Source organism: Parambassis ranga, chromosome 4 (assembly GCF_900634625.1).
Source record: "Parambassis ranga chromosome 4, fParRan2.1, whole genome shotgun sequence".
In the NCBI taxonomy this organism is placed as follows: Eukaryota; Metazoa; Chordata; class Actinopteri; family Ambassidae; genus Parambassis; species Parambassis ranga.
The window spans coordinates 603,475-621,570 of record NC_041025.1 but is presented as its reverse complement, the minus strand read 5'-3'; the positions used below and the strand labels follow the sequence as shown (position 1 = coordinate 621,570).

The 18,096-nt window shown below is 39.9% G+C and overlaps 1 protein-coding gene across 1 annotated transcript in view; it reads right to left on the bottom strand.

Moving 5' to 3' along the window:
- The window catches only part of oca2 (oculocutaneous albinism II), a 33,559-nt gene extending 16,118 nt beyond the window's left edge, over window positions 1–17,441 (bottom strand). Inside the window, exons 1-15 of the mRNA XM_028403688.1 lie at window positions 17,212–17,441; window positions 15,582–15,833; window positions 12,464–12,565; window positions 11,754–11,951; window positions 11,590–11,647; window positions 10,824–10,896; window positions 10,278–10,435; window positions 10,105–10,187; window positions 9,786–9,939; window positions 9,430–9,501; window positions 7,673–7,738; window positions 7,384–7,440; window positions 6,677–6,801; window positions 5,779–5,917; window positions 755–887 (exon numbers count right to left, since the gene is read on the bottom strand). Of these exons, the coding sequence (XP_028259489.1) occupies window positions 755–887; window positions 5,779–5,917; window positions 6,677–6,801; window positions 7,384–7,440; window positions 7,673–7,738; window positions 9,430–9,501; window positions 9,786–9,939; window positions 10,105–10,187; window positions 10,278–10,435; window positions 10,824–10,896; window positions 11,590–11,647; window positions 11,754–11,951; window positions 12,464–12,565; window positions 15,582–15,823 (1,660 nt within the window). The 5' untranslated portion in view covers window positions 15,824–15,833; window positions 17,212–17,441. The remainder of the gene's footprint in view (window positions 1–754; window positions 888–5,778; window positions 5,918–6,676; window positions 6,802–7,383; window positions 7,441–7,672; window positions 7,739–9,429; window positions 9,502–9,785; window positions 9,940–10,104; window positions 10,188–10,277; window positions 10,436–10,823; window positions 10,897–11,589; window positions 11,648–11,753; window positions 11,952–12,463; window positions 12,566–15,581; window positions 15,834–17,211) is intronic.
- Between the last annotated feature and the right edge of the window lie 655 nt (window positions 17,442–18,096).

Below are 18,096 nucleotides of genomic sequence, written 5' to 3'. Positions count from 1 at the left end.
CCTGCTTAGACTGCTGCCCCCGCAACCTGGCCACAGAAATGGATGGATGGATGGGGAGGCAGAAACTGCAGGGTGGGATTTACAGATGGGCACTCGAGCCTGTATTGAATGGTTGATGCAGTGATCAGCAACATCTTCCTTCAGTCTGCTTGGGGGTCAGTACAGCTCCAGGAACTTGGTGGTCTCTGTTTTAATGCTGGGCTGCCTTAAGCAATTTCCCCATTGTGGGACTAATAAAGGTTTCTTAATTTAATTTTCTTAATAAGAAGATATAGTAAGTAAAGCAAAGTAGCAGTGGTGTGCCACATAAGCTGAATAGTTTACAAATAGCACCATTTTAAAAAGGCAATTGTTTTTACTGTCATTGTTTTTTTTACTGCTAACTAGCCTGACCAACCCCCCCCCTCCACACACACACGCACACACTTAATGAGGCCAACCTATCATAGAGCATTTTAAGTAATCTGACTTTACCATTAAAACTTCAAAACATGGCTATAAGCCTAACAACAACAAAGAGCTATACAATGGAAATAACACAGACATATGTTAACGTTAGAGGCTGAGGTCTTAATGCCTGTTAATGAACTGTCCACAGAATGAGGTAAGACCTTCCCCTAAAAAGGTAGAATGAGCATAAATGTCTATACCATACATATTAAAAATCTAAAAACCACATAACTCATTTCAGATTGTAACATGTACAGATTGTGTACAGATTGTGAACATTGTAACATATTAACCTCACACCTACCGACTATTTCAATGGACTCTTTGTTGTATAGTTTTTTGTTCCAGTACAGCATCCGCAGGAAAGGAAATGAAGTGAAGAGAACCAGGCATATACCAAGAAACATGTAGCCCGTGAAACTGGCAAAATCAATCCCCTGTAAGACACAATAAAATGTTTCACATATACACAATCTGCTTTGAACATCCTTTAAGTAAGATTAACTGAAAACAGACATCATGTCGATCTGTGTAACAAAATAAGGCAGTAGACAACACACTGCAGCTGACCACAGCGTGAGACATTACATGCATCACTCTGCAAGAGGATGACAGCAAATTGTATATCAGTGCAGTATGTTACAGTTCCATTACATTTAAAGGTGATTCATGCTTCCTTACACTTCTTACACATCACAGTGTAGAATACAGCAGCATGTTTTCAATGGTAAAACTGGTTAACAGTGACCTCTACAGGATTTAAAGTTGCAATATATATACAGTCATGTGAAAAAATTAGGACACCCTTTGAAAGCATGTGGTTTTTTGTAACATTTTTAATAAATGGTTATTTAATCTCCGTTTCAACAATACAGAGAGATTAAAGTAATCAAACTAAACAATGAAAACTGAAGAAAAGTCTTTTCAAGATCTTCTGTAAATGTCATTCTACAAAAATGCCTATTCTAACTGAGGAAAAAGATAGGACACCCTCACATGTATTCCCTCTTAAATTGGCTCAGATCTCACACAGGTATATCACACCAGGTGCACATAATTAGTAGATCGTTACTCTGCATGTTGAATGAGGCTTGCCCTATTTAAACCTCAGACATTTAGTTTGGTGTGCTCCTGACTGTTGAAGTGAGAGTGAGCACCATGGTGAGAGCAAAAGAGCTGTCAGAGGACTTCAGAAAAAAGATTGTAGCAGCCTATGAGTCTGGGAAGGGATTTAAAAAGATCTCAAAAGATTTTGAAATCAGCCATTCCACTGTCCGGAAGATAGTCTACAAGTGGAGGGCTTTCAAAACAACTGCCAACATGCCCAGGACTGGTCGCCCCAGCAAGTTCACCCCAAGAGCAGACCGCAAGATGCTAAAAGAGGTCTCCAAAAACCCTAAAGTGTCATCTCGAGAACTACAGCAGGCTCTGGCTACTGTTGATGTAGAAGTACATGCCTCTACAATCAGAAAGAGACTGTACAACTTTAACTTGCATGGGAGGTGTGCAAGGAGGAAACCTTTGCTTTCCAAGAGAAACATCAAGGCCAGACTGACATTTGCCAGAGATAAAGTTGACAAAGACCAGGACTTCTGGAATAATGTGCTTTGGACAGATGAGTGCAAAATTGAATTATTTGGACACAACAGCAGAGGACATGTTTGGCGTAAACCAAATACAGCATTCCAAGAAAAGAACCTCATACCAACTGTGAAGCATGGAGGTGGAAGTGTCATGGTTTGGGGCTGCTTTGCTGCAGCAGGACCTGGTCAGCTCACCATCATAGAATCCACCATGAATTCTACTGTGTATCAGAAGGTGCTTGAAGAACATGTGAGACCATCAGTTAGAAAATTAAAGCTGAAGCGGAACTGGACCATGCAACATGACAATGACCCAAAACATACTAGTCAATCAACCAAAGATTGGCTGAAAAAGAAGAAATGGAGAGTCCTGGAATGGCCAAGTCAAAGTCCAGATTTGAATCCCATTGAGATGCTGTGGGGTGACTTGAAAAGGGCTGTACGTGCAAGAAACCCCTCAAACATCTCACAGCTGAAAAAGTTCTGCATTGAGGAGTGGGGTAAAATTTCCTCAGACCGATGTCGGAGACTGGTAGATGGCTACAAGAACCGTCTCACTGCAGTTATTTCAGCCAAAGGAGGTAACACTCGCTATTAGGGGCAAGGGTGTCCTATCTTTTTCCTCAGTTAGAATAGGCATTTTTGTAGAATGACATTTACAGAAGATCTTGAAAAGACTTTTCTTCAGTTTTCATTGTTTAGTTTGATTACTTTAATCTCTCTGTATTGTTGAAACGGAGATTAAATAACCATTTATTAAAAATGTTACAAAAAACCACATGCTTTCAAAGGGTGTCCTAATTTTTTCACATGACTGTATATCTATATATATATATAGATATATATATATATATATATAGAGAGAGAGAGAGAGAGAGAGAGAGAGACAGAAAAACCAGGGAGTGACACAACCAAACACAAAGCAGGATATTTTCACGTCCAAAGTACAGAATATGTGCAGGTTCACCTAGTGTTAATGTTGTCACTAGGTCACCTCATCTCCTCATTCATAGTGAAGGTCTGACTACAACTCCACTGATGCCTCCAGGGACAGCTGCTCCCTCACTCTGCGTCAGACCACCTAACATGCACCTCAGAATATGTGGAATCTAACAGTATTATACATGGTTCCCAGTGTGTGTGTGTGTGTGTTCATGCTTTAAAGGGAAGGTTAACAACCTTGGTTGGTGGAGTTCTATTTGGCAAAGTCTCTCAGTAATGTCACACCAAAAGGATGGGATTATATAGTTGATGTGCATAAAGCTATCTTTTTCTGCAACAAATCAAAGCCAAGGGCACTGATAAAGGGCAGAGCCACCTCAACACACATCATCGCTGTGCCATTTTTGCTATCTGTGGAATTCTCCCCCAACTATGTCCTCCATACAAACAGGCAGCACACCATGCAAGCTCGCACAAAATGTGCTTATCAGAGGCCCGACCTGACCGAATGAAAGCACCGCCTCTGTCCCTGCGGTTCTGTCACCTGGGAAATCGAGCTGTGACAAACTGGGCCGCGGACCACAGCAGCCGTTCTGTGGCAGAAGCTACAGTACACCAGAAGAGGCCACGTACTGCTGCATCAGCAAAGGCTAAAATGTCATAGACGCAGAACAGATGCCACATCAAGCAGCTTGGGAAATGTCATATCTTCTAGACATGTAGCGTTTGTCCCCCTCTGAGTATACAAAGACAGAAGGTTATGTGAAGTGCCCACAAGTCATTGTCCTTTTCAGACAGTGACAGGCTGGCCTGATTAGCTCACTAAAATGTTCTCATACTGCTGTTTTACTGATTTCACCTCTTTGTCACAACTTGCCTCTTTAATGGGTTTCCAAAATATCACGAGGTAATAAATAATATAGGAGTGTTGTAAAGTCATTTTCAATCTGACCCTAAACTCAATTAGAGAAACAAATGTGTCATAAAATGCATGCCATTAACAAACTGTGGTTTATGGAACCGCATGTCTATGGTTAAAACATTATATCATCCTCAGTCTACTCTGAACGGTGCGACGTACATCATCCATTATCACTGACAAAGAGCTTGGCAATCAGTTACATGTTTTCACACACTATTGCATCAAGACTGACACTGTCCCCTTTAAAACTTTAATCAGACACTAATCCCAAAGACAAGGTCTCCAGTGTGCTCCTCTGACCAGAGCCTCAGCTTCTGCTGCTGAGTGTGTCAAAGGAAGATGAAGGATATTACTGTAAAAAATGATTAGATGTGAGGAACGATGCGAACCGGAGCTGCTTCTAATGACTGCATGTACTTTTGTTATATATTTGTATATTTAGTGGAATCATAATATTATTTCTGAAGTAAAGTGTAATAGATGATTGTACTCACAGTAAATTCTCACCACGTATGGGCTAATATTTTATGTACACTGGCTCTCTAATGCAATTATTTTGTGAAGGCTCTATGTAATACTTACAAGAACACTGTCACTATATTCTTTAAGAGCACATTTCAATTTCTACAAGATATCTGCTCTATAAATAAAGTGCATTCAGTCTATTTCCTGTCAGTGGAGTAGCTGGTTGGGCATGCACCTAACCCCCACACAGAGAAATACATTCAGCAGAGAGAATTGGTCTAAGGGAGAAACCTTTACAAAAAACTGAATGTGTTTATCTTATAAAATGGTTTTTAAGGACAGGTATGTAAACATCCTTCATTCTTGTTCAGCCACTATGGCCTTTTCCTGGTGTAGGCAAGCTGTTTATGTGTGAGGGATCAAACTGCCAGGGAAAACCAGCTCTCCAACCTGTGTCACAAACATTTGGACCTATGATTTATATGTAAACCAACAAAGCAACAAACATTAAAATGGACTTCATTCATGTGGAATGTAGCTTCAAATTGACTGACCACAATGAGCCTTTTACCTTACAAAGATTGATGTTAACTTAATGTTAATCATCATGTTACCAATGGCGCTTTAAAGTGCTGCAGCAGTATATCTATCAGTATATCTATATCTGTCACAGCAGCTGGAATAACTGACTGCATTTATTACTGTGATGCGCCTTTTATAAAACAAACAGACACTTTTTGGATTAACCAGTAAAGTACTAACTATCCAGACATGATGATATATACAGTACTATGTGTACAGACTTACAGGTACTGTGTCTTGTTTCATCATATATTCACTAGAGCCAGTCTTCCCTGTTAGGCCAAGGGTTAATTCAATTCAATTCAATTTTATTTATATAGCTTTTTACAATCAGAATTGTCTCAAAGCGCTTCACACAGACACAGAGCCTGAACCTTAAGAACCATTAAGGGCAACAGTGGCAAGAAAAACTCCCTTTAAAAGAAAGAAACCTTGAACGGGACCTGGCTCATAAGGAGAACCTTCCTGACAGTCAGCCAGGTGATGGAGGAGACGAAGAGGTAGACAGGGCAGAGGATGAAAGCTAAAGCTAAGACAAAACACAATAACTCATGAGGGGAAATATTTTGATCATGGGAGTGACCTCATTGCCTATAAAGTATAATAATTTAATCTGGCAAATTAACCCAACAAGAAGAATAAAGAGCTAATGAAACATCAAATAACATAATAATAATCAGTACACTTTATCACTTGTACAGCACCCTTCACTGTGTGATACACAGCCAAAAGGTGCATTGTGTTTTCTTTAGTTTGCTTCATGTGTCAGATTACACAGAGCTGTTCTAGTATATACATACATACATGTTTAAGTAGAGCAGTGAAAGTGCCTACCTCTTTGCGCAGGTCCTGATTTGATACTATAATCACATTGGGTGGATCTCCGACAGCTGTGGCAGCCCCTCCGATGTTAGTGAAGATTACTTCAGCAATCAGGACATGTCTGGGGTCTAGATTAAGCACCTCACACAACCTGTAAAATCAGATATAGAGAAAAGCCCTTTAGCTATGATTAGATTGCAGTGGGTGACAGAAATAAATACAGGAATATAAAAAACAGGACATTGGTAGATAAATGCACGGTCCTTTCATATCATGGCTGAGCAGAGTATCCACACTGCTGTTGGCCTGGTAATAAACGCTGGCACAGCTTTATCTGGGTTTGTGTGTAGAGTATTGATGAAGTCATTTCTGTCATGTCAAATATCATCTATATTGTGGCCTCCTGTCAGCTGATGTTTATGTCAGAACTTGATAATAGTTCAGTGTGATAACAATGATAAGGAGACAGATGTGGGTGGTACTACCAGCTTTTCTGTAATCTTCATGTTTACAGTTATAAAGTATGTTAACTTTGGTTGGAATATAATAGGCTTTAGAAGGAGAAGAGCTAGTCATAACCATCAGTACAGTGATATTTATCATTAACATAACAAGCTAATTGGTTTATGTGCCATTTTGTGGAGTGAGAGGAATTGCTGGTATCAATGAATGAATGAATGAAATCTTTCTTCTACCTAGATAATAGAGCTTTTTTTAGCCTAAAACTTTACAGAGCTAAAGTATTATGCAGCATTTGACCTCACTGTTTACTGTCTTTTTTGTGACTGTAAACCAGCCTGTTTGTTTCCACAACATGCTCTATCCCATTTAGTAATGTGCTTATTGTGAGTTTTTGATTCAAATAATACTTATGATGAATCTGATATTGTTGCCCTCATCTATACTGCACCTGATGGTAACAGGCGTGAAAAGCATCATAGTAGTCACATTGTCCAGAAAAGCAGACAGAATGGAAGCTATGAGACAGAGGATGATGATCATGGGCCACACTCTTCCTCTGGATAACTGGTAAGCCTGCAGAGTGAGGAAAATAATGACATGACATATATCAGCTGTTGTGTTAGCAAGCAAATCTAAAGCAACTGAACCATGCAAAGAGAAAATATAATCCAACAATACAGACTCACATACTCATTCTGAGGCTCAACATGAATTTACAAAGTCCTAACCCTATAATTGTAGGTCAGGAAGACGACCTTGAGGTGCCTGCTCACATTTAAAATGTTTGGTCCCCCTATTTTCCAAGTCTCACTAAACCTGAAGGACAAAGGTATTCTCTGTCCTTCAGCATGCAGCCAACATTCAGGAGTCTCATTGCAGTAATTCTGATGGTGTGAAATGAAGTCTTAGGTATAGCAGTATAACTTAGTAATTTGTAGGACAGATGTGGATGGGCAACATTTAAACACTAATATAACATTTTACAAAGGCCCAACGCCTGTGGACAAGTTTCTGCAGCTGTTTTCACACATTACTATTACTCAGAATCCCACACAAAGACAGACATGCAAACAAGGCACTATTAAAGGAACACATTCATGATGAGAATGTCAGACTTTCTCAGTTCATTCTACTAAATCTGGGAAGGAAACTCACCTTCACAGCACAATAATCAAAGAAGCCAGTCTCTGAAAAAATGGCCACCAGCACCATCTGAAGGGAGCGACAAACATAATCAGCACAGATGACGATCTGGTGCTTGGAAAGCATGGTGGTCAGCAGGGAATACATGTTGTCATTCAGTTTATAACCTTCACAGAAAGCCTCTCATGTTAATGACATACTTCTTTCCCTACAAACAAAATGTGATGTCAGGATCCCTGATCAGAAGAATGATTGACTCCTTGTGTTCTTTAAGTAAATGAACATGTGAAGAACATCTCACCATGCCAAACAGTAGAGCCAGAGTCTCGTAGTCAATCCACTCTACCACAGTAACAAGGCTGGGTCGCTGCAAGGGACACACACAGTGATTATATTCCACGGATTTACTTATAATTATCCACATCTGTTTTGAAAAATAAAAAAGTTAATATTTTTTCATCACTATATTTATAGTGGAGATTTGGCAAACAGCTGTAAGAAATGTACTACTATAACTCCTCCATGACCCAGATCCTGGCTCTGGGTGCCATACTGCTGATGATGCTTTAATCTGTTGTAGAGCACAGGTGGGAGCAGTAATAAAGTGTCTATCAGAGTCACAAAGGCCCTGTACCCAAACTGGATCCTCAATTTTATCACAGTACCATTATTTGTTTAGCAAAATTGAAGCCAAAAAGAAAAAATAACATGTGGGTAACACACCACGATTAAATATCTTGTAGATACACCATTACACCAGCATAACTTGAAGTAGGCCTAATGGTTTCCTGTCATGTTGTCGTTTGCCAGACGTTGTTTTCTAGTTATATGTCCACTACAATGAAAAATATAAAAAATATACAATTATGAGCTACAACCTTTTGAACATGTGATCTTTAAATGAATAAGTATTGTATTAAGTACCACATCTCTGACAATGGCACAAGAACATATGGGTTGCCTGAAACCATTGAAGGAGAGAGGAAGAGATGGAACTGCACTTTTAAGGATGGATGAAGCGGTCACTGGAGGGTTGGCCTGGCTGTGATCAACAAAGACAGTGTTAAGGACCAGGGAGCTGCTTTGTACATCGCATGTGTCAGGCAGCCAAGGACTTTGTCTCCTTCCCATGGATTCTATCCCTAGACAGGAATTATTTGATTGGGGCCTTTGTTTTCCTCTTTGCCACAGCAGGATAAGAAGAAATGCATTCACCATGGATTTTGTACTGCACTTTGGTTGGTGCTAAAGTGGGCTAATTTTCTAATGACTCCCACATACAAGTAACTGTTTCATAGCACTCAAGGATGGAACAAGCAACTTTAAGACTTCTTTTCTGGCCATTACATCATACCAGGTTGAGACGCCTGAAGAGGGCATCTCACAAGTTTGTTTAGTAAACTGAAAGGGCAAAAGGAAACCTCAGAAAGAGACAAAACCTGATTTACAATCTCACCTATCAACCTGATGGTCAGGGACCAAAAACTGCCTTAGGTTGGTTGACGTTAGGTGGATGACGTTATGGGTTTATAGCCCCCTGAGAGCTTAAGTGAGTTCACGAAAATCCAAAATAAAGACCCAAAGCAGTCAGAGTCAGAGGCCAGTTTCAACTTCAAGGCCCTCATTTAGCAAACAGTTGCTAACTGAGCCAGCTCTAAGAAGATGTGCAAACCCAGACGGGCATATATAGGTTATATATAAATTCATCAATAAAGTATCTATGCCTCTATCTATCTATATATCTATCTAGACTGTAAGAAATTCATCCCTATATTTAATGGTGCCTGTTTTAACATGTTGCGGCATGTCCCCCAAGAAGAAAACAGGAGCTTGCGAAGGCTGATGCACTGGACCACGGGGTAAAAGGAAAAAGCTAAGGCAATGACTGGCAAGAGGAGAAGGCATTATATGACATATATTATTAGAAACAATTACTTAAAATACAGTACGTCTTTTGATATTTGGTTTTTGCCTTGCAGAAATGTGAGAAGCACCTTTTTTATTCGGTTCATTCATTATTTAAATTCAATAGGGAGGAAGAGAGCAAACGAGTCTTACATCACCAATGATAGCCAGCGCGGCTAAGGCTGCGAGAGATCCCAGCATTGAAGCCAGAGTGCGGTGTACAATCTGAAAAATAAAGAGGCAAGCAACATTTAAACACAGTTAAAAGTGCATTGACATTTTTAAACTAAGTTGAGGACAAAAACCTTAAACTATTTGTTTTAACATATGCAGGAATACAGTTATTGATGTTCATTGTGTTGCTGTGTGATGACCTTGTGTCTTTTTATTTACAAATGACATTTTCAGTCTGTTTTATTTTCACATTCATTCGTTTAAAATGTATTTAAAATCAAAAGCACAAACCCCTTCATCATCCATAGAAAATCAACATCCTGCTGGCTGTTTACCTCAAAGATGATGAGAACATAGACCCCAGCTAGGATGATTCCAGCAATGGCCACCTGAGTCTCCACACTGACGTACAGTGCCTGGTGGGTCATGGAGAGCGGCACCACCTCATTATCCTGCAGGAAGGCCTGGATGGTGATGGATATGGGGTCACTGTGCCAGACACAAAACAGCATGGCAGAGAGCGTGGTGTGAATGTTTGCCTTTAACTGCATGTTTGCAGTCACCAAACAGGAATATTGGTTCTTGGACGGATGATGTTTTCCATAAAAATAGACTTTACCCCACACTATGACATGAGCACAGTGTTCTTAGTACCTGCTAAGCATCTCAAATGTTTTTGTCAGCTGAATCTGATCACTTCGTTCAGCATGTAGAGGAATGGTCCAGTTATGGATCACCTATTCTCAAACAGCAGGAGGTAAGAGGTGGGTTAGCGGTTCATTAATTGACTCCTCACAGTGAAACATCTGTATCTCAGAGGCTTTTACCTGCTGATTCCTCCTTCTCCGTTGTCCCGGCTGCTCTGTCTGCTCTACCTGGATCAGGATGTACTCCTGGGTTGTTAGGTCTACCATTCCGCGTGCGAAAGGCCCAGCCACCTGTAACTTTAGCAAAGCATTGTCCTGGAAATCTGTCATATTCACAGCTGTGAGATTTACTGTCAAGAGAAAAATCTGGATGTGCTGAATGTGTTTTTCAGTGTTTTCAAAGAGGTCTTATGCAGAAAACTGGACCTTCCCTTCATTACTATGACTAAAGAAACACAGCAGATGACATTATTAATTCACCTTCCACTGCTTGTTTACCTGTCTAATCCTGCAGCACTGAATACATGCCAGTATAGTTTAATCCTTGGCCCTTTTTTTCCAATGTGGACTTATTTTCAAAGTAAAACACAGCTGCACTATGTTCCGCCCACTCTTCTTTGCTGTGTTGTGATTAAAACTCTGCCTGGTCCATGTTTTTGATTCTAATTTCAGATTGTGGTACAAAATAGCAACCAGTGTTTACAATAATGCAGCAGGAAAGGATACAGAAGCTCTCTGTTGGAGACACTGCCAACATCCTCCAAGGGTTGTCTTGATCCGGGTACATGCTGAAGAACAGCTGAAAAGAGAATAAAGTCATCAGTATATATGTATCTCAGCTCCTGCCACGTGTCTTTACAGCACTGTCAAGTAAAAGGCAAACATAGATACAATATTGGCAGGCAGCAAGTGAAGGGAACCCAGGTGGCATGTCATCGTGTGATGAGTGAAAAGTAACCCAGATTACACCAGTGCCCCCTTGTGGTCATATGAATAAATGCATGCTTGGCCATTTGGGACAAAGTAACCACTTTTTTTTAATAGATGTAACTGACTAGCAGCAGAAAATCAAAGCATACAGCATGTAAAAACTGTACAAAGCAGTGAGTAGGAAAACAAAAGCATGTAAGCATAACAGTGACTGGGAATATATCAAGCGGTTGACAGGAAGAAGGAATTGAACCCTGTCTGAGTGTGGCTGGATTTCTCACCACCAGGACTAGGATACTGAGATGTGAGTAAGAGCAGCTGTTTCTCTCTGCTCCCAGTCTTTATGCTAAGCTAACATAACCATCTCCCAGGTCAAACTCAGAGACATACGAGTAGTATCAATCTGCTCACCTAAATTTTATGAATTTGTATGTAATATATATTTATTTGTTTAAGAAAATTATCCAATGTTTGTGCAATGTTATAGTTATAGTGCAGAAATATATATATATATAGAAAATTCTAAAGGGATTACAAACTTTCAAGCAGCACATCTACTTACACTGCAGAGAACAACAATTGCAAAGATAGTTGCTGTTTTGGAAGCTCTGAAGCAGCATCTGAAAACACAAAGAGCAGATAGTGAGAGCAGATTGAAACAGTGCTAGTAAAACACCTGCGGTCATCTGAGCGTGAAACCAGTGCTGGCAGCAGGAATGCTCTTACTTCAAATTGCTGCTGAGTCTGAAGCTGAGGTTGAGGTTGTCCAGAGGGTCGTTTTTCTCTGAGGAGCTGGAGCGGGACAGGGATAGGCTGGTGACCTCACTGCCCAGCCGATACCGTCTCTCCAAATCCATGGAGCCAGAGTCCCAGGGTTCTTCTCCTCCCACAAAGGTAGGGTCATGTAGAGTCATGTATGTTATACTGGAGAGAATAAAACACTGTCAGCCATTGTAGAGGACAGTGCAAAAATAACACAATATTGGCAGAGACACCAACAGACCTTTTAAAGGTCTGCTGGTTCCAAAAAGACCACAATTACAATTTCAACATGTGTTACACCACTGTCATTATGAGCAGCACTGAACAAAAGTGCCAAGAGCTCAGAACCTCATTAACTAAAGCTGCTTGCGGCCCATGAGCACAAGCACAAAATGTAATAAAATTATTAACATAAATTACATTTAAATGACTACTTGTATCATTTATTTTAATCAGTATTTTAGTAGTCATTGTACTTATTCCAGAGATGCAGATATTACACACATTTAAATATGTCGCCATTTTTATTTATCAGGCTTAAAGCCAAACCAAGTTCATTGAATTAAAATACAAAAATCTTTATTTATTCATTTATTTATTCATTCATTCATTCAGTTATTTTTAAATAGTTTTGTGTCTCATACGGAATCTGAATTGTCGGATGATTCACTCACCTGTCGTCTTGAGAGAATCTCAGCAGAGGCGCCCTCTCTGTCAGGTTGGCTGAGTTTGTTTTTCCTCGTAAAATGTTAACAGCACTGAGCTTATGCCTAAAACTGAAAGTAAAATGGGAAACAAGTTAAAAACAAACAAAATTGGCATAGAGCTTGTGAACTTTGATCCTACTTAAGTAAAAGTCTTCCTATTTAAATTTAAATGCACATAAAGTATTAAAAGTAAAAGTACTCATGCACCGAATACATATATTTGATTTCCATTGCAAAGCATGTGTTTTTTATTATATTATTTTTTTTATTAAAATTAAAATGGACCATGTGTAGTTAATTCACATTTTCAGTACCCAGAGCCAGCTGTGGACAGGTCTGTGTGTCATGAGGCAGGCTGTGGGCATCAAGTGAACAGAGAGGCTGCTGATAACAAACAGGCATTCAGCATGTCAGTGTTCCTGCTGTAGATTCATGTTATGATTCATGTTAGCCAGAGCACCGGCATCATGACTGAGGCTCATTATAGAAACACAGCTGGCAGCGTGACACCACCTCCATGCAGAGTCTGACCTCACATCAGTCCAGCACTGTGTTCATCACATGGAACAAGGAACTACAGACACTGTAGAAATGTACAGCTGCAACATGTAATGGAGTCAAAGTATAAAGTATGCACTATTATTTTTACTTATGTAAAGTAGAAATACATAAAAAATTACTTAAGTACAGTAACGAAGTACAAATAATTACTTTCCACCACTGGTTGTCAGTCAGCGAAGCAGCTTGCCAGACCTGCAGGTTGAGCAGCTGGTGAACACGTAAATAGCAATTCAACTAACATTACCAGTGGTTAATCATCAAGCCCATTGTCAGCTCTTGACAACTGTTACATATAGAATAGTAGCACTCTGAGTAAACACTGTTAGATGGAAACTTCCTGAAAATGAAAGATCTGCCTCAGCTTATCCATAATCTTGGGGGCTTTTACACTCTGCCTGTCAAAAGGGATACAGTCTGTGCTCCTCATCAGACTCCAGCTTTTTGTTTGGACTTTAGATTAACTGGTTATTGTATGTGTTATAGTTAGGTTGGTTGTAAGGTTAGTCATGTTTTATAAGAGAGGCATTTCTCTGACTCATGCCTTACTTATGCTGTCTGTGTTGTTAGTGTCTTATGAGCTAACATTACCAGACAGAGACAACCATTTGGGGGCTGTAAAGCAGTGAACAAGACAAGGGTGTGAGATAAAGGAGTAGATTACAGTTGGGAAGTTTGCTGCTTTAATCCTCTTCAGTACTGTTATACAACTATGAGGGGATTTACTGCATGTCTACACAGTTTTCTCCCCTCAGCTCTGTCCTCTAGACGTGGCAGAGCGATTACACTTTACTGAGGAGTTTCTAAAAGATGACAGAATGCAAAATTAGATCATAATATAGTTTTGCCTGGGATTAGTATTGTGGCTAACCTGACTCAAAGACACAGTAACATAAGTCACTGAAAAGTGCTCAAAAGGAGAGAAAATTCGGAATATCAATGTGTATATACCTAAAGGATCATAAAACATAAACAACTGGCTGTAAACACTATCATTTTACTTCTGTAATATTACTATTTGTCATTATGGAGTCTTTTTTCATTTATTCCATGCAATGTTATTATAAAAGTACAAATAAAAGCAGGTATAAGGATGGATACCTTTTGGTAGTAGCCTTTAAGCCTACTAAGTTCAGCCTAAGCCCATCTAACACATTACAGTACTCTAAAACGTCATCGGGAACCTGACAGCTACCCCATCACAGAAGCATTCTTTCATTTGAGGAATGAGCTTTGTGGCTGGAAAAATAATGTGAGCTTGTCAGATATAATTATGTTCAAACGTTAGACAGCAGCACTCCCTCACAGCTTTTATTACCAGAAACAAAATATAACAGGCAGCCGGTAAAGATGCTCCTACAGGAAACTTAAGAGCTCGTTAACTTGTCAGCTAATTTAAAGTTCATCTGTCAGTTTTATTATAGTGCTTCTGTTGTTGTTGTTTTGTCTGATTATTGAATGCTAAGAAAAAATATAACAACTGATCACAGCAAAACATCAACTTAGTTCATAAAGAAAGACATCATGTCATAGCCATGGCCAAAAGATTACCACACCAGTGCACATTCTCAAAGCAAATGTTTTACAGGGAACCTCACGTCTTTTCCGCATATGCACATACCCCCCAGAGGATTTAACCAAGAAGGCTTGTGTAATACGTCTCTAGTTGCTAAGGTTGTGCTGAGAATGTACAGTGAAAGCGAAAGCCAACCAAAACAATGAGCTTAAAGACATTAAAATGCTGAAGATGAAGGGAACAGATTTTCATGGTCAGTTTATCCATCATGTCCACAGTAGGTCACTGCTTTACCTGCATTAATAGGCTAACATCAATGCAGAACTGACAGATAAGGTGTCAGAGAATGTGTCTAGTTATATCAAGGATATCAACTACTGTAGGATTATTATTTTACACACTATATTTTTTAACCCTTATTTAACCAGGTAAAAAACCCATTGAGATCCAGATCTCATTTACAAGGGTGACCTGGCCAAGTGGTCAGCAGCACACGTCAAAAACATTAGAACAACAACTAAAAGTTGTCAAACAAGATGAAGACAGTTATCAAAGAAAGACATCTTAAAAACACAGGCACTGATGGATGGATGCTTTCTGCCTAATGCGTAACGAAGAATTAAAAGTTTTAAATGAGAGAAGCTCAGAAATGTTCAATCAGTCTGGAGGGTGTTCCAGGCTGGAGGGCAGAGTAGCTAAATGCCCACTTTCCTAGCTCAGTCTGCACATGAGGAACCTGCAGGTGGTAAATGCCACTGGATCGTAAGGCATAGTGGCTGATAGTTCACTGGAGAAGAGTACACAGATACAATGGGAAACCAAGGAGGGTCTTATAGACCAACGACTTCCAGTGGGTGTGCCTCCTTGTGCTCAGGGAAGGCCACTCAGCTTTGGCATACATATAGATCTCTGCCAATCAAACCACAGAGTGCTTGTATTGATACTTTTAAATGATAAATGTTTGTCCATTAGACAGTAAGCGCAGAAAGCACAAACTCATGCATGTCTTACCTGTCTTCTTGATGGACAGGGACAAAGCCCTCGGTATGGATGACACATTGTCCTGAGGGCAGGACTGCAGACTGCTGGAGCTTTTGCGTGTCTCTGCATTCTGAGATGCCCTGCAGCAGACGCAGCTCCCCGAAGTTCCCCGCAACTGCCTCTGGTGACCTCAAGCCACTTCTGCCCTGATGGCCTTGGGCTGATTTCTGAGACATCTCAATCTCCAGGTTGCTTTTGTTCTCCAAATACATGGTGAGGCCCCTGCACGGAAGAAAGACACTGACGTGATGCTGACTCATATCTGTTATATTTTGTTCTCTAAATACCTGGCTCCGTAGCAGCTTAATGATAACTGTGTCTGTGGTTTTTATCTACAGGAGCATTGTCTTCAAAAATCATCTGCTGACACCATGAAAGCCATGAGACCAAAACATAAAGCTGCAGGCCACAATACCAAAACTACAAGCTGAGGGAGGTTTGAAGGAAACATGTCATACATTTACACACAGAAGTCTTGTGATCCATTGTTAAAAACAACTGATTTGTAGTTTGGGGGTTCATTGCTTTCCATCAGTAACTTTCCTTTTCCTGAGCAAAGGAGAACAAGAAGCTTTGTTTTACAGCAAAGGCCCAACTCTGTTAGTGCTGTTACAGCCACAGGTTAGTAAATAGACTGCACTCTGTAAGTGGGAGCTACAGCTGATGTATTCTGTGATGTAAATTCAAACATAGTTTGTCAAAGTCAATATATATTATAAGAGCTGAGCTGAGCATCCTTACGGCACAGCATGAGGTCAGCAGATGAAGTCAGCTACAGCAGACATGTGCTCCTCATCAACACAAAGGCTGCATGATTTCGATGGGATTATTGCTCACATGAAAGCCAACAGGAACTCACGTGTGAGCTCTGTGTGATAATACCTCTTTGAGGAGCAAAACTTCAGGCAGCACAGAGCCAGAGACTGAGCAGTGACTGAGCCCGATGCAGTGTGCATACACTTAGTCATTTGTTTCTGTCCTAATGTTAAACCCTCACAATCTGTACATTCCATGTGCACAAATTTACTGACATAAAAATGAATACATTCTTACATTATGAAAATAGTATGTAATACATACGATTACAACATTAACAAGCATGTCGCTTCATCAGCTGGTGTCATTTTGCTCATATAATATGCTTTTCCAATGCTTCTGATGTGCTCCTCAGAAAGCAGAATGATTCTTTGTGTAAGACATCCTGCTGCGGGCTGTGTGTGATCGCAAAGACAAACTGCTTTCTTAAATTTTCCACCCACATTCACAGTCATTAAACCTCAAGATCAAAATGAAATTGTAGATGAGATTAATGTCTGCAGCCAGAACACACCAGGCTGTGACAGCTGGAGTACATTTCACTTTATACTTTACAGGATTGTGTAATGCATTTTTTTCCTCATAAAACTGTATTTACAAATGAGTGAAAAGAATGATGGATTGTTACAAAGGGACCATGGTACTGTAGAACAGTATTAGGACATAATGCTTAAAGTCCCAACACAAAGCCTCCTCTGTAATAAAGTGTTGTAATTGATGCAAACTTAGACAATGAAAATTCTATAACACAAAACCAGACCGAGCTGAAGGATGAAGAACTTACCGTGACAAATGAAGTCGACCTAATGATGATGATGATGATCTTGATGATGAAGATGAGATAATGATGTTATTTTGAAAGATGAATAGAAAATGAACAATAATAATCCTTTGGAGAAACGTATGATGACAGGATGGAGTTTTTACGGATGCTGGGATGCTTCCTTGTTTTATTTGAGCACAGTGAGGTGGCTGAAGATGAGAGAGGCCGAGATGTTTCTTCTCCTCTCCTGTGCTCTCCCCCAGCAAAGGATGGAAGTGTTCCTGAGCCGCCTGGGTCTGCAGGGAGCAGAGGAGGGGTGGAGGAGTGGCAGTTTGCTCTCCACTAATAACAGCTTAACACAAAGCTTTCCCATTCATCCCACTATTTTTCTTACAACCAAACTCTCCATGCCTATTAGCCCCCCCCTCTAAATAAACACAACATTAACCCTTAATGCATGTGAAATCACTGACTTTATTTATATTTATCATTTGTATATGATAGGTTACCAAAGTTATTATTGAGTTTGATATCAATGTTTCTGCACTTTTGTAATTAAATGTTTTAGGGTTTTCTTGAAGGGTGGGGGGGGGCTGTCGTTTTAAAACCACTGAGCCTGACACTAATTGGGTCAATGTCACAGATTTAAGGTGTAGAAAGATTAGACAGGTCACAGACAGAGGCAGAAAATTGTAAATTCTTAAAGGAACAGTTCACCACATAATCAGACATTCATATGCTTGGTTTTAGAGTTACAGGATTTTTTTGTCCTACAGAGCAACTGAAGCAACAGTCTGTTTCCACAATAACAAAGATACATCACTATTTAGTTTACAAATGTCCAGTAAGTTATTGTACAAAGGCCAGTGGTGGAGGAAGTACTGAAGCTTGGTGCCTAGTAGAAGT